General features: G+C 41.2%; 1 protein-coding gene across 6 annotated transcripts in view; it reads right to left on the reverse strand.

The window, feature by feature from the left end:
- The window catches only part of MPP3 (MAGUK p55 scaffold protein 3), a 111,564-nt gene that overhangs the window by 55,820 nt on the left and 38,282 nt on the right, over positions 1–17,462 (reverse strand). The window contains exons 1-2 of one of the 6 annotated variants that reach the window (XM_073325894.2): positions 9,880–10,166; positions 385–493 (exon numbers count right to left, since the gene is read on the reverse strand). The exons of 3 other annotated variants lie outside the window; for them this stretch is intronic. In XM_073325894.2, the coding sequence (XP_073181995.1) occupies positions 385–409 (25 nt within the window). In that variant the 5' untranslated portion in view covers positions 410–493; positions 9,880–10,166. Of the gene's footprint in view, positions 1–384; positions 494–9,879; positions 10,167–17,462 lie in introns of those variants that run through there. 2 more of the 6 variants (XM_073325897.2, XM_073325895.2) reach the window with 2 other exon arrangements.

The raw sequence follows: 17,462 nt of genomic DNA on the forward strand, positions 1-17,462 counted from the left end.
TATTGTCACAACAGGTGCTATTTATTTTGTTAGCAAGAAGTGACATAAAAAGTATCAGAACTGTAGGAAAATTATCATTATTATGTATGCATAGACAACAGTGCTATATGCTGACAGGCCTATGTTTGTCCAGTAGGAGCCTGGCCACCAGATTACATTACTGAACTCCAGGTGTGTCACCAAACTATGTTCCTCCTGAAATCCATCTCTTTATCCAGTCCCACTCATACTGTGATATCCTTGATTTTTAGTAATTGCATTGATGGGAAATAAATGTGTACATTCTCAACTCTAGTTTAACAAATTAAATTACAGATAGTGCTTTGTGTGAGAACATACTAGGATTTCAGCCATTCTTAAATTGAAAGCATGCAGACCAATTACCTGAATCTTCTGATAGCACTGGCATAGCTGTTGTCTTAATGCTAGAGACAAATGTTCAACTTAAACCAAAATGATTTTCTTCTTGCAGGACTGTGATTCAGAAACAATCCTGAAATAAGGAAAGATAATGTCTGAAGTCAAGTATCTCTGACATACAGATATTTTATTATCCTGTATAATGCTAGCATTTTCATTTTAGTGCATCCTTCTTTAGTAGGTTGCTTGGGCTAAATATGATTAGGGTCCAATGTGCAATGAAGTTATGTGGCCTTACAAATAGTAACATAATATCTTTTTGCCAAGGTGTTGCACAGCTCTCTGATGCAGCATAATCCAGAAAATAGCCATTTCCATGCCTGTTCGAGCTCCTCTGCTTATTAGTCCACAATTTTAGGCACTTTAGGAATACCACAGAGGGGAAAACTGATAAGTGGCTAGGAGGTGATGGGGCAGCAGGAGCATGCTATAGGAGGGGAGGACCAGAAGGGACTTAAACACTTGGTGGGAGCAGGAGGAGAGAGCTGCCATCATATATCAGTTTTGCATTCTGTAGGAACAGTTTTGGGTCCAGGCATAAGCAGGTGCAACTCTCATTGAAGTCAATTATTTCTGGCTCTTAGAGGAGAAGGTAGCATAAATTAGAGCAGGGCTACTTCATTGTACACCTCTGTTATTTCTTTTCTGTATTATGCTTCCCCTTCCACTAGTGAACAATTTCTCAATTTCAAATAGCAACAGTTACTCTGCCTCTTGAGATCATACATTCAAGACAAAACACCCATTATTGAGAGTTGTAAACGGATTGGGGGTTCCAAAACAATCTTTGTACTTTACTCTTGTAAAATTAATTAAAATATGCTTTGCAGAGAAATATGCAACAGCACTCAAAGGTTGCTAAGAAAAAAGCCCTTTATCCTTTAATCTTTGCACACTACATGTCTTATTTGGCAAAGTCATTATGGACAGGTCACAAAGTTTCACTCCAGTATGCAGCTGGAAAGCTTGTCTCTCTCACCAACAGAAGCTGGTCCAATAAAAGATATTACCTCCCGCAACTTGCCTCTTTCATTCCAGTGTCATGTGAAAGTAGTTTCAATGTGTTGCCTCTCATCTAAATATTGTTTATGAAGATTGCATCCTCAAATAGTTCATTTTCTTATTGCTTGGTGGCATTTGTCAGTTTATGTCAGTGTATCCAGCTCCCCCAGGATTTTATAGAAGTGACTTTACTCTCTGTGATATTAATCTCAAAATAGTATTTGCGTTTGCATTCCTTTCTGCTTTGAAATGTCTAATTAGTCCATCTGGGTATTACCATTCAAAGAAAACTTTATCTCAGTTCTCTCAAGCTCATGAATACAGACCGGGCTGAAACTTCATTTAACTTCACTTGCATGTAGTTAGTGGATTCAGTCAGTGTCACAAACAAACAATGGGTGAGCTGTGGGTCAGAGTTATGAATTTAGCAAAGAGGGAGAAAAACCAGAAAGTCAGGAGTCTACTACAACTATAGAAAAATAAGATCCCCTAGGAAGCATGTTAGTTTTGCAAAATTCCAACAGTAGCTCAATAAACTAGAAATAAGTCTCCCCCACCCCCCATGACCTGGGAGTTCCTTGCTGCTGTTTAGGTTTGTTCAGACAATGCAGACCAAATCTAGACTGTAAACTCTCTAGGGCAGAGTCTGGTCTCAACATCTGTGCCTTCCACAGGGCTGAGCACATTGTCACAAATAATCATAACGAAAAATGTATGACATAACTTGCAAAGAATTTCACTTCTTTAGACAGTGCACTGAATCTGGTTATTTTATTAAAACAAACTAGATATCCCCCCTACTAACCTAGGGGAAAGCACTAGGGATTTTTTATACCTAAATTTGTTTTTATGCTCTGCAGATTAATTATATAATGCCCTGCAGAGGGTGAATTACTGTATGTGGAAAATGTTCCTTATAATTAAGTTTGTCATGCTATGTTAAGCCAATTTATTTTTATTTAAATCCACAGAAAATATTGTAGTCAATCCTTTTTTAAACTTTCCTTTTTCTACATAGTTCCAATAACAGGCTGTCAAGGTACAATCATTTGAATAACCTCCCTCATTTTCCAATATCAAATTAAGCATTAATGCAGGCAAAGGTTATGTATTAGATAAAACCAAGTGGTCTCATTAATGTCAATGGGGACTATTCATGTGCTTGAGGCTCAACATACAGTATGCTTTAAGCACTTTGCTGAATCATACCCAGAGCGCTCAGCACCTTGCAGGATTGAGCTCTAATGTTGTCCAGTAGTCCCTCTAGCCCAATATCCTGCCTCTTACAGTATCAATAGTGAATGCTAAGAGTTTCCTCCAAAGTATGTTTTGTTAATTGGGATGCAGACCTCCATTGTTACAATTTATAAAGTGGGTGTGATGCATGATCTTGGTCCAAATAATATAGGTGTTACCTTAGCAAGTCACCAGCCACTTTGTTTTAAATCTAACCTTCTCTTTCACTTGCAATAATGATATCCTGTTTGGCATTCTGTTTTAGTTTGCTGGCATACTGCTGCTTGTAACTACTTCAGGCTTAACTGTCTGGTTCAAGAGGTTGGTACCAAGTTTTTTGCCATGCCCATAATCTTCAGAACTGGTGACCTAATAAAGAATTGTGATATATATTATGATATTCTTACAATGTTAAATATTGATTCTTGCCTCCTGCTGTAAGTATTATGACATGTCATCGGTAGAGAAATCCATCAAATGCAACAATTTAATCTCTACAGTACCCACAAAAAAGTATGGTTGGAGGTGACTGGGATAAGTCTGTAGGTCATCAATTTAAATTTATTCTCTGAGGTTGTTGTAAGGCTCAGCTGAGGCATTTTGTGTTTCTTGTTTTAGCTTCTCAAATACTGTTCTGGAAATGGGTTGTGTGAATCTTTACTTCAAACTCCTTTGAAAACATGTCTGGTATAAGAAGGCCTTTCCAGGCCCGCATTTCACATTGGACAAGAAGTTTAGTGATCATTTTTTTTAAGTCTAGGCAGTGTTTTGGGCAATAATTTCTGTATTGTGATTGGTTATGATCAGTTTCTACCTAGCCTTATTTCTCCCATAAACATTAATGAAACAGCTCACTACCTGAAACAATTGCTAGCTTTTCTTTTCAGTATGGGCACAGTTCTATTTTAGGTTAGCCAATGCATTAGAAGCAAGTGCTTGATCTTGCAGGACAGGCTCCTTACCCATGTTAGTTTACATCAACTGAGACCATAGGTTCTTTGCTGATCTCAGAGTATTTGAGTGAAGATGTGACTGTAACAAGTTATTTTTATTCTCAAAAGCTCTTGTTTTGTCAGTCATCTTTTTGTCATTCTCAACTATCCTCACTCAGCATTGGGAGTGGAGCACTTACCAAATTTGGGATCAATATGCTTAGGTTAATATGCCCATGAATCTTTAAGGTTTCTTTGTTTTGGAGTCTTCATTTGTACAGTTGCCACCATCTTTCTTTGGCCCAACTAAACTCCTTTGTTGAGTGTGTGTTCTACTCATTCAGTGAAATCTGGAATTTATTTCTTGTTCAGTTTCAGATTCTTCTCTTTGGCATGCTGCGGAACATTTTGCAGTCTGTCATTGAGGTGCTAATCAATTTCACCCCAAATCAGTAAAGTTTCACATACTGTATATAAACCAGCATGTTAAAATATATACGGTATATTGAACATCTCTCTCCAAGAGTATGTTACAAATTAAAATTATAACTGATATCAACGAGATAAGGCACTAATAAATATTAGCTATAAAATCCAGTTAAAATACTGAGTGACTATTAAGAACCACCACACAAACTACATGAAAAAAAAAAAAAACTTCTAACCTCTACATTAGAAAATTGATGTTTTGAGCATTACCCTAACTACTGACTCAAAATGTTTTATATAAAGATCATGAAGGTACACTTGTTTGCTTTTGAAGACACACACCTGTAATCAGGAACCTAAACATTTACAAGATCTTTTAACTTTTGAGGGCTGAACAAAATAATATCAGTTCAATTCAACTCTGATTGTTATAGGAACTGGTAATATAGCAAATCACTTTTTCTGCTCAAGCAGTATTGAACATATGGAGCTAAATGCTATGTTTGTGTACATTAGTGTAATTCATTGACTGAACAGTTTTCATAGTTCATGGTTTGAGGTTCTGTCAGTTGCCATGTTAAGTACTGGGCAGCATTTACATTTTAGCCAGAGTCTGCTGACTTTCAGAATACAGCACAAAAAAAGGTCAGGATGAGTTTTTTTCAACAGTAAGGAAGTTGTTTATCTGGGATGTCCAGTTTGGGAAGCAGGGTACGTGGCCATTGTTACTCCCGGATATTGCCGTATAATTAGATTCAGACGACTAAACTTTATAACACTCAAAGATTTTTGAAAAGCACCAATAATGACTGCTCTTCTTGGAGCAGACAGTCCTGGAATCCACAAAGGGAGGCAATTCATGATGTAGTCCTAAGAGGAGCACAGGATTTAGTCCAAGAGGTGAATACAGCTGAACCGCTCAGTAATAGCGACCGTAATAAAATTAAATTTAACATATGGGGGAGGGGAGTGAAGACCACCACAGTGGTATTTAACTTCAGAAAGATGAACTACACAAAAATGAAGAAGCTAACTAAATGGAAATTAAAGGGAACACAAGAGTGAAAAGCTTGCAAGCAGCAGGGAAATTTTTTTAAAGCATCATAATAGAGGCTCAAATTAAATGTATACCCCAAATTAAAAATAATAGTAAGAGGACAAAGGCTGCCATGGCTGAACAACAGAGTAAAAGAAGCCATTAGCAGCAAAAAGGCGTCCTTTAAAAATTGGAAGTCATATCCTACTGAGGAAAATATAAAGGAGCATAAACTCTGACAAGTCAAGTATAATTATGCAGGTCACAAAAGAATTTGAAGAGCAACTAGCCAAAGACCCAAAAAACAACAGCAAATTTTGTTTAAGTACATCAGAAGCAGGAAGCCTGCCAAACAATCACTGGGGCCAATGGATGATCAAAGTGCTAAAAGAGCATTCAAGGAAGACAAGGCCATTGCAGAGAAGCTAAATGAATATTTGCATTGGTCTTCACTGCAGAGGATGTGAGGAGGATTCCCACACCTGAGCCATTCTTTTTAGGTGACAAATCTGAGGAATTGTTCCAGATTTAGGTATCAACAGAGGAGGTTTGGGAACAAACTGATAAATTTGTTATCAGCAAGTTAAAGAAGTATGGATTGGCTGAATGGACTATAAGGTGGATAGAAAGCTGGCTAGATGGTCAAGCTCAACAGGTAGTGATCAACGGCTCGATGTCTAGTTGGCAGCCAGTATCAAGCAAAGTGTCCCTGGGGTCAGTCCTAGGGCCGGTTTTGTTCAACATCTTCATTAATGATCTGGATGATGGGATGGATTGCACCCTCAGCAAGTTCGCAGATGACAATAAGCTGAGGGGGGGAAGGTAGATATGCTGGAGGGTAGGGTCCAGAGTGTTAGGGTATACACTGAGGTGGTCCAGAGTGACCTAGACAAATTGGAGGATTGGGCCAAAAGAAATATGATGAGGTTCAACAAGGACAAGTGCAGAGTCCTACACTTAGGACGGAAGAATCCCATGCACCACTACAGACTAAGGACCGAATGGCTAGGCAGCAGTTCTGCAAAAAAGGACCTAGGGGTTACCGTGGACGAGAAGCTGGATATGAGTCAACAGTGTGCCCTTGTTGCCAAGAAGGCTAACAGCGTATTGGGCTGCATTAGTAGGAGCACTGCCAGCAGATCAAGAGAAGTTATTATTCCCCTCTATTCGGCACTGGTGAGGCCACATCTGGAGTACAGTGTCCAGTTTTGGGTCTCCCACTACAGAAAGGATGTGGACAAATTGGAGAGAGTCCAGCGAAGGGCAACGAAAATGATTAGTGGGCTGAGGTACATGATTTATGAGGAGTAGCTAAGGAACTGGGCTCATTTAGTCTGCAGAAAAGAAGAGTGAGGGGGGATTTGATTGCAGCCTTCAACTACCTGAAGCGGGGGTTCCAAAGAGGATGGAGCTAGGCTGTTCTCAGTGGTGGCAGATGACAGAACAAGGAGAAATGGTCTCAAGTAGCAGTGGGGGAGGTCTAGGTTAGGTCTAGGATGGCTATTAGGAAAAACTATTTCACTAGGAGGGTGGTGAATCAGTGGAATGGATTACCTAGGGAGGTGGTGGAATCTCCTTCCTTCGGGATTTTTAAGGCCCATCTTGACAAAGCCCTGGCTGGGATGATTTAGTTGGTGTTGGTCTTGCTTTGAGCAAGGGGTTGGACTAGATGACCTCCTGAGGTCACTTCCAACCCTAATCTTCTATGATTCTATGAATTAAACAGTAATAAGTCAGCAGGACCAGATGGTATTCACACAAATATGAAATTGCAGAACTACTAACTGTGGCATGTAACCTATCACCTAAATCAGCTTCTGTACCAGTTGACTGAAGGATAGCTAATGTGACACCAATTTTTAAAAAAAACTCCAGAGGTGAATCTGGCAATTGCAGACTGGTAAGCCTAACTTCAGTATCAGGCAAATTGATTTAAACTACAGTAAAGAACAGAATGAATGACACATAGATGAACACAGTTTGTTGGGGGAAGAGTCAACACAGCTTTTGTAAAGAGAAATCATGCCTTACTAATTTATTGGAATTCGATTAAGGAGTCAACAAGCATGTGGACAAGGGTGATCCAGTGGATATATTGTACTTGGACTTTCAAAAAGCCTTTGACAAGGTCCCTAACCAAAGGCTATTAAAGTAAGCTGTCATGGAATAAGAGGGAAGGTCCTCTCATGGATCTGTAACTGGTTAAAAGATAAGAAACAAAAGGTAGGAATAAATGGTCAGTTCTCAGAATGGAGAGAGGTAAATTGTGGTGTCCCCCAGAGATTTGTACTGAGACTTGTGGTGTTCAACATATAGAAAAAGGGGTATACCGTGAGGTGGCAAAATTTGCAAACAATATAAAATTAAGAGTTAAGAGAGTTAAGTCCTAACTGACTACAAAGAATTACTCAGTTTTGTGAGATCCCTTTGTAAATGGGCAACAAAATGGCTGATGACATTCAGTGTCAATAAATGAAAAGTAATGCACACTGGAAAACATAATGCAAACTATACATACAAAATGATGGGTCTAAATTAGCCATTACCACTCAAGAAAGAGATCTTGGAGTCATTGTGGATCATTCTCTGAGAACATCTGCTCAATATGCAGCAGCAGTCAAAAAAACTAACAGAATATTAGGAACAATAAGGAAAGGGACAGATAATAAATAAATCCATGGTACGCCCACCTGACGTGGGAGGCTGAGGTTCAAGTCTCTGGTCTGAATTAGGCAGAGACTGAATCAGGAGCTCCCAGATCCCATGTGAGAACTCTAACCACTGGGCAATTAGCTGCAGTATTCTGGTGTGGGTGGGTCTCGCTCGTTCTGATCAGAAATTTCAGCCTGGACCTGGGAAACCAGGTCTGGCAGAAATAGCAAGGTCTCCCAACTCCAGGTCAATACCCTAACAATGCAACTGCACTCCCCCTGGGCTTTGCTGGTGAGCACCTCTTGTCCTAATACTGGTTTCCAGCTAGTAGGTTCAGTCCTATGCCTATTAGGTCACTAATAAATTTAGGCAACTCTTAGTGTTTTGAGCATACAAATTACAATACACACGTGTATCGTTTCAACACTGAAGGCAAAAACTCACTGAGATGCACTCTTCCTCTCATACTGGGCACTCTCCAAAACCCTAATTCATTTTTAAGTTTATTCCTGCTCAGTTATTATTGGGGCAGAAGGTTTGACCAGCTTCATGGCCTAGGGAGAGGACTCTTTAAATTCTATCCATACTGGATAAGAAACAGAATTTGGACTGCTCCAGCTGAAGATTAGTCAGCCTGTGTGGGTGGACCAAACAGAATCTTTAAATAGGATTCTGACATTTTTTGGCCTGTCCACATTGGATGGCTGAACTATATTAGAAATTGGTTTTGCTCTAGTATGTTTATATAGTTTCCAAACTTGGTTTGGAAACTTGGCTAAATATGGAATGAAGCATCAGTATTGAGGACATACTTTCCAAGATAGATTGTTTTTCAAAAACAATTGCATTTCAACATCTTTCCAGAAAATCACTATTTATAATAGGTCAGGAAAGGCATATGAACTATAAAATTTTGGGTGTTGGAAACTGCATGACTGTCTGCTGTTAAGCAGGACTTCAGTTTCTTGGAGACATTATACTTTTGTCTACCAAGAAAATTCAAAGCACGGCTTACCTAACCTTTTACTTAATTATGGGATTCAAGTATAGTGTTTTACAGTGTAATGAAATAAAAAAAAATTTGTGTCTGAGTTACTGTTGTATTAAGCAAGAAGCCCCTTGAGCACTGAAAAAAAAATTAACTATTCAAATCCTCAGAGTGCAGTTATATAATGTGATGCCTTGTTTGGTGCTTAAATACAACAGCTACAGTTGTCTTAAAATAGCCAGTAAGCCAGATAACTCAAAAGATATATAAACACATAAAAGAACTGCAATTGCAAGAAACCAAGCAGTTCGTCTTATAAAAACTGACACCTGTCAAGCAGGGCTTGAATCTTTAAGATCTTCTGATAACACTAACCTGAACTGCTCCGTTTATTTTTAGCATAATCTAAATAATTTCTCCTTAATGCAGGCACCCACTATAATTTTAAACCTTCAATTATATTTCAATTAGCTCAGCCTCTTGCAGTCTCTGTGGAAACCGGATTATGAATTAAAAGGACTGGTATTGCTAATTCTTTTCTTTCATCTCAGCACAAACACATTTCTGCTGCCTCTTTGTAGCTGAGGATGTCCACAGGCTGGTTTAAAATAAACAAGAGTAAAAAATCCAGCCCACTTGCCCTGGACGCTCCATCTTTGTTTTCACTTGCTGAATTCCTCAGCTCTTTGGGCAGATGAAGTTGGCCCTCTGTACAGAGAGATGCTCGATGCATTCATACCAGACCCTGCTTACCAATTTGCTTGAGCATGAGCTATGCACTGGCCTCGCCTGGCCCAATGTCATGCTGCTGCCCTGAGGCAGCAGAAATGCCCCCAAGACGTGGCATAGGCAAGAACCCTCACAACCCTCCCCCAGCGAGAAGCCAGAGCACCTCTGTGCAATCGCTCAGGTACAGGTCCAGGTCCGCCCCCCGCCTCCAGCGCCATGTGCCCATCCTCCCACCGAGCTCCCCGGAGTCTGCCCCTGCAGCATCCGGAGCTTGCAGGTGGAGCGAGGGCCAAGCGGGGGCCAGCCTCCCCGAGCGGGGCATAGGCAGGGCCCGGCCAGCACCCCGCCTGCTGCTACAACGGAATTTCCTCCCCCGATGTCTTTGCTGGAGACTCGTGGAGCGGAGCGCGCTACTGCCGCGGCCACAGGGACATGCAACCGCCCGGGGTTGTTACCTGCGGGGCCCTGAGCTGCCTGCCGCCGGGGGCCGAAACTCAGTGCTGAGGCGGCGGGCTGCCTCCTGTGGCGAGAGGAGCAGATCCCCCGTGTCTGCGCCCCTCTAGCCCAGTGCGCGCCTCGCTCATGCGCCCCTAGAGCACCGGAGCTGCACGCACCGCCTCCATCGCATCCCCTTTCTCCGGGGGGGCTGCCTCCCCCCGTCCCTTTGTGTGGCTGCGCGGACTAAAGGAGAACACCATCCTCAGCGGGGGAGAAGGGGGCGCCAGCCCCGCCCAGATGTGCGGCATCAGGGCATGCCCTGGGGTTCCTAGGAAATGGTGCCAGCCTACAGCGCCATCCGGCGGGCACGGAACCCGCCGCCTCCCTTCCCCAGGGAAATAGGGCTAAGAACCTGGGCTTGTGGGAGAACTACACCCTGCTTTCACCTCTTGTAGCCATGGTGAATTTGGGCCATTAACAATGCAGGCTTTCAATCTATTCAATGTTCAGATACAAGTGATCCCTTCAGCGTGGAGCTCCTGGGGTACAATGGGATCATAATAATGTTTATATTTCTCTCTGGTTTTCCCTTTGAATTGTTTGGTGGTCCAAAACTTCCCAAAACATTCAGCTTTCTGCAGGAAATTTTCCAAGCCTAGGCTCTTTCTGAAGGTGACTATGGAAAACATGAATGAAGACTACATGCACTTTTACCATTAGAAAAATTTGACTTTTAAAATTATGTTTGTTGCAGTAACACTTTAGAAGCCTCATTCAGGGAGCAAAGTTCCATTGTTTTGGATGCTATGCACACACAAGAGTTCTTGCTCCAACAATTTATAATTTGTATAATATGACAAGAAATAACAGGTGGAGAAATTCAAACAGATGAGTTGGGAGGACAAGGTAATAGTGAAACAATGTTATTTGGTGCAATAGGAAGCAGTTATGGCATATCACGGCTTAGCCATTGTCACCTATATTGGAGATATCACAGCAAAATTTTAAGGAGGGATTTAAAAGAAGATATAGTGGCTTTCTGGATTTTTACTGGGAGCTATTCCCATGGCAGAATATATTAAAGGGCTTGAGGGAAAACTGACTCCATCTGGCAACACCAAAAAGGAAAAAGTTTCAGCAGTCAAGATATGAGATGATGAGGGCTTGAACTAGAGTTTTTAGCTGTATGTGAGGGGAGAAAACAGGAATGAATTTCATTCTAAGCAAAGAAAGGCTGTACCATACATGTTTACATGGCTTATGCAGCTGTGGAACTTGTGCATCTCCTAAAGCAGGGGTTGTCACAAGAAATGTTTTGGTGGCCTTAGAGTGCAACCACCAACTCTTGCTGGTCGTCTCTCTGACAATTTTTCCTAAAATACTTAATTAACTTTAGGAAAAACAAATAAATCTGCACATGTACATGTCCAAATCATTGTAATTTATGTAGGGCTTTTTTTGGTTTGTTTGTTTGCAGACTCAATAATAAAAATAATTACAGTTGTCTCTATTCTTTACTGGACCTAAACAGAATAGAAACAAAATAAACTGCTTTGCATGTTCTTGTCTTTTTTGTTGTTTCTTTTGCTTGTTGGTTGCTTTTTTAAAGACACACTAGCTAGTAAGTCTGCTGCTGTGAAAACTGATATTTGTATGTTTGTTAATATCACTTTTCACAGCAGACTTACTAGCTAGCTGGAAGGCAGTAAAAAGTTATATTAACAAACATACAAATATTGCTTTTCACAGCAGACTTACTCAGCCCCAGCAAGCAGGGGACAAACTAAGGCCTGGATGGAGAGGTGCATAGGGAGGCAGCAGGCACCAGGGCAATGGGGGCGGGGGGGGGAGCAGGTGAGCTCAGGATCAGAGCCCAAAGCCCCACGGTTGGAGCCTGCCACCCACCACCCCAGGGCTGAAGTCTGAAGCCTGAGCCCTACTGCCCCTGGAAAGGTGGGGAACTCACACTGGCTGCCTGCTTCTCTGGGTATGGAGAGTCACGATGTTAGAGAAGTCTCCAGGGCTGTTCTTATTTAAATTTGGAACTGCATCAACTCATGAGCCAGCCCAGAATCCTGGAGGTGGAAATGTGACAAAGCCATGTTTGTTCCTCTCATCCCTGGCTGCAAAATCTAGTCTCACTCTTTCCAAAATTTAGTCTGAGTTCAGGGGAATGATTTTCTGTTGAGGTAATATAGATAGGATAGCTATTTGCTCCTTTGAAATATTCAAGATACCTGAGTATTTCGGGCCGTGTTCTATGCGTGAAGGACTCTGCCATTATACTTGTTTTCCTCTTTACATAGTTTTACTATTTAAACCATTTAAAAATACCATGGGCAAAATCCTGTTTGCCTTATCCAGATAAGGAGACCCAATAAAGTTCATGGGACTACTGGTGAGAGAAAAGCAAACAAAATTTTGGCCCTGATTTATTAGTTTTTAAAGAGATTTGGGAAGGTTATCCAATTTGAACTTCTTGCAATACTACGTGGCTTGCACTTTTTCCACCCTTGTTTTTGTATATTTGTTTTAAAGACTTTAAGGACATAATTTCCTATAGCTATCAGTCATTCATGTCTGGATGATATTTGGCATCATTCTAAAGTGGCTCTTGTTAATGTATATTGTTGAGGTCTGGGTAGATGTAAAATAAGCCACCGGTCAACAAGATTCACAAAGACTTAGAATGTTTTATGTGGTCAGCACACTTTCACAATAAAGTAGCTCAACAACTTAAAGAAATTGAAGGGACAAAAGATCGTTCCATTAATTAGTTCTGGCTTTATTACAATAAATAAGTCTGACATTGTTTCTGTGATCCCATCACTCAGTGTAACAGTCTATTTCCATACATAAATAGGGAAACTCCACCATATGAGATAAGCTGGCTTCCCTTTAATAGGCCATTTAGTCTTCCATAAATATCCTTCTTCATCTGAGAGTAAATAGTGGGTTTTCCTTTTACTAAAAAGAAATGGTAGCTTTCTGGAAAGTGCTCCAATCCTCCATAGTCCTCCAAATGGAGAGGAAAATTAAGAATTTCAGTTCCTAGGAGGAAACCTACCTATAAAACCAAACCAGTAAAAGGCCTTATGCCGCATCTTCAATTTGGTTGCTTCTGTTATAAAGACTACTGTGATTTAAAGCAGTGGTGGCCAATCTTTCAGCCTGGAAAGGTCAAAGGGTATCAGGGGCCAGCCTGCAGTAAAGCTAGCCTCCTGACAACCCAATAAGTGCAGCTGGCCCTGATAGAAGCGGTCTGATTTATTGCACCACCTGATTGGCTGCAGGAGTCTGCAGATTGATACTTTAAACTCAGTAGCAGCCACAGTCTAGTGATTGCTTAATACATTCAAAACTGCAGCTGTGCTTGGTCTTTTTTCTTCTATAGTACTGTCTCTATCCCCCCGCTCCTTCCTGATGTCTGGCTCAGATTGTGCCTCCACCTTCTGTCTATGGCTGCAGGTAACCTTTTGGCTTAGGCTTTTGTTTCTGACTCCTGGCTTGGACCTTTGGCTATGTCTCCTGTGAGACTGGTTAACTCTTCAGATTAGGCTTTGGTTTCTGACTCCTGACTATAACTCTTAGTTGTGCTCCTGGACCAGTTCTAACGGGCAGACTGCCCATAACTTGTCCACTGACAAAGGACCATAATCAGCAAAGCCAGATTTTTTTTGTCCTTTTTTACTCCTCTCACAAGATACAAATAATCATCTGGAAATCTGCTGAGGAGTCTTTGGTGGACATACAACCATCATAGCTGACCCCTACATCTCTAGGGCTTCCAATACAAGGAGCATATTGGAGGGGGCCATAAATAAAACAGCTAGAGTGTAATGCTTCCAGTTCTCCTTGACTAGTGTATGGTACCAAGGGACTGATAGCTAGCTGGCTCATGTCAGAGTAGTCTGGAGGCAACTCTAAGTTGGACTGAGCCAGAGAACTGGGAGCTGTAAAATGGTGGTTAGTTATCCTCTGCTGGGTTACCCTGCAGGGCTGTGCAGAAGAGGATGAGGAGTCTTTTGCTAGGAGGTCTTCTAGGCTCAGGGAGAGCCAGTCAAGCACTCATCCTGCTTTACCTGAAGTTCTTACAGCTCAGCAAGGAACCAGGAAATGGTGTAACTAGACTAGAGCTACTCTCCTCCCTACCTTGAAATGCCCTAGGTGGCCAGTAGAGCGCTGCTGAGCAGCCTGGAAAGAACTGATAGCTGCAGCTGAGAGCTCCTAAAGCTGCTACAAGAGACGGGGGAGACCATGCTGGAGCTGATTTAAACCCTTCAGGCTTAAAAATCACAAGGTGCAGCTCTGGGAGGCCAATTGCAGTTCACAACTGAATACCGATTTTCTAGAGTCACAAGTTATCCCATCATTGAATAGATTGGATACCACTGAACAAAGTCTTTAAATGGAGCATCTGACACTCTCTTGGTTGTACGGCAATTAGTAACCAATCATCAAACAAGTCTATGGTTCACTATCTTTAAGTGTTATTATCCCTTTAATTCCTCACGAACCCACCCTCTGTCAAAGAACCCACGCTCGTGCTTGTATGTAAGTAAAATCTTTTGCTAAATATGTCAATATTCTTAAGTAGTTTGAAACATACCTTCAAGGCTACTGCATCTGTCAACACTATTCTAGGTACATAATGTTTAAATGTGTTGGGTTTGCATCCGCTGTTAATTAGGGTAGAACTAAAATAACTTTCTTACTAAAAAGAAAAGGAGTACTTGTGGCACTTTAGAGACTAACAAATTTGAGCATAAGCTCTCGTGAGCTACAGCTCACTTCATAGAGATGCCTTTCCCACTCCTCAAATAAAAGCCACCAACGGGAATTCCTGGTTATATCCATCCCTTTTAAGACTTCAGGAATAGATTGACTGACGGGCAACAGAACAGTAATTAGGAAATGTGTTCTGTGCCTATTAGATAGTTTGTTGCACGCTTTCCCCTAGCAGAAGAGAAATGTCTCTAGGCAATGGCAGGTTTCAGAGTAACAGCCGTGTTAGTCTGTATTCGCAAAAAGAAAAGGAGGACTTGTGGCACCTTAGAGACTAACCATCCGATGTAGCTCACAAAAGCTTATGCTCAAATAAATTGGTTAGTCTCTAAGGTGCCACAAGTACTCCTTTTCTTTCTAGGCAATGGGACTCCCCTGGATTAGATCCAGCTCAGAGAACTGCCGTTATTAGGGAGAACGGGACAGAGGCTGTTCTCTTTGTGGAAACCGGATGTATTTCTAATGTAGGATAGGCGTCTGGCACCACTGGCACGTGTTACAATAATGCTAGTGGCTGTAGTAATAAAACAGAGACTTGTTTGTGCATACTATTTCCGTTAATGTGAAGTTCTGACAAAACAGTACCAGATTAACATCCCTTGATGCTGACACCTGCAGTGCATGAAGAGAAAGTGCGCCATGCCGGTCTCCTGTCTCAGCCTCAGCAGGATTCACAAACGAGGTGTTCCCCACGCTGGTGAAAAGACAGGTGGTGATTATACTGCTGCGCCCCCCCAACCCAGTAACCCAGCGTTAGAGCATCACCTGGCATGTGGGAGACCGAGGTCCAAATTCTATCTCTGCTTGATGTGGAGCACTGATTTGGAGCCAGGTCTCCTAGAGTCTAGGAGAATGACCGCTATAATGTATTCTAGGGTGGGTTTCTCTCATTCCTTCCTGTTGGAACTGTTCCGCAGTGTATAAATAATTATTCATTGGAGAAGGGAGGAGGACCTGGTGACAGAATGTAAACACTCCCCCTCTGCTAGGAATGTCATTTGACAAAACCTGCTGAGTTCCTATTAGCTGTTAATGATTTTTGGTCACCATCTGTTTGACTTGGAGTATATATAGTCAGAATCCTGGGTAAAAGGCTGCCTATACTACATCTAAAATTCTGTGTCTTCCAGTGATGTGAAATATACATTTATATTCAGTGTGTTATATTTAAAAATCACAGATAAAGCCACAAAAATTTATGATTTTCCATACAGTAAGATCAGAAAGGGGGGAGTTCTTGCTTCTGGTACAGCCTCCCTGTTCTAGTATTCAGACTCTGTTTGGAAGGGTGACACATTTGCCTGGAGAGACAGGAAAAGGTTTTCCGTCAAATACGGTTAGAAAGGGAATAATTAGAGAGGGAGAAAGCTTTGTCAACATCTCCGATCATAAAGTAATTAAAGGTGCTATTGCTGTATTCAGAATTTCTAACTTCTATTTTCAAGGAAAAGCCATTATTTCCCCAAGCTCACAGAGATCCCTGGAGAAGGAAAATATTTGTATGAAGCAGGTTATTCCAGTTGATGGGGGAAATGTTGTTACTCAGAATTAAAATAGATTATTCAGCTAATATTTGCAGTTCATATTTACTCCAAAAACTAATAGCTTATTTTGGATGGAAAGGAATCATCTCTGTTGTGCCTATACTTGGAAAGCAGGCTTGGTAATACCCTAAGGTACCTGTCAGCAACTATGCAGAAAAGCATTTACATGGCTCTTAATTAAGGTCTGTCAAAAGTGAGAGCCTGTACATGTCAGAAATAGAAGTAATAGAAAAATACTTGGATCCCCATCAGGATGGGGTGAAAATACTGAAATTGAACTCCAAGCAGGCTAAAATAGTCACATTATTTAGCATTCTGAATTTTCAACAAAAAACAGCTATTAATTATAATTACAAATTAATTTGTGTCTCTAACTGCTTTAGAAAACACTTGCTGAAAATTAGATATTGAAATTATTCATCCAATCAAGTGTCACTAATCTTAGTATTTGAATCCGGCTCTTGGTAATATTTCTGACAAATATTATATATATATATATATATATATATATATATATATATATATATTCATAAAAAAGTGAGATAGAAAATAGCTAATTATCCTACACTGTGATAGCTTGTAATAGATTTGTAATTGTTTCTGATCTCAGATCTTTTCATCCTTGATTGAAGGTACTGAAGCTGTTTTGAAATCATTTGAAGCTTCTTGAGAGTTCTTTTCTGCACACTTCAATCTTACCTCCTGCACTGTCCCTTTTCCGCTTCAGCCACAAGCAGGAGCCTCTAACTGTTGATGTGTTGAACTTTGCTTCACTTGTAACATTTTTAAATGTTGGCTGAGAGGATTCGCTTGTTCAAATCCCTTTATTGTGTAAGAGTCCAGCCATCTTATTTTGTTCCCCGTAAAGTCCCTTATGCTGACGGCAGGACTAGTTTTCAGTGGATGACTCACTGCACTCTTATTCTAATCGCTTGCAGCCAGTACTCTATCAGGTTGTTACACCGATATGAGATGATGTAGGTAATAATGCATTTTGGTTAAAGATGTTCGGAACTAGACTTTGACTGTAACAGGTTTGAAACCTAAAGGCAGATTTGGATGCCAGCGTCGCGAGTTAGCGCTCTGACTACAATAAGAGCAGGAAAGGCTAAGCTGTGTCCCTGGCGCTTATTCTTATGTTTGCCGTGTTTTCTACTATATGTGATAGCAAAAAATCGCCCCTTAGTGTGGGTTTCGCCGCCAGATTGGCTTGTACCCTGCGTCTCTGGCACAGCCTGTTCCTCCATCCCAACTAGAATGGATTCACACCC

The sequence above is a fragment of the Lepidochelys kempii genome, chromosome 27 (assembly GCF_965140285.1).
Source record: "Lepidochelys kempii isolate rLepKem1 chromosome 27, rLepKem1.hap1, whole genome shotgun sequence".
Taxonomy (NCBI): Eukaryota; Metazoa; Chordata; order Testudines; family Cheloniidae; genus Lepidochelys; species Lepidochelys kempii.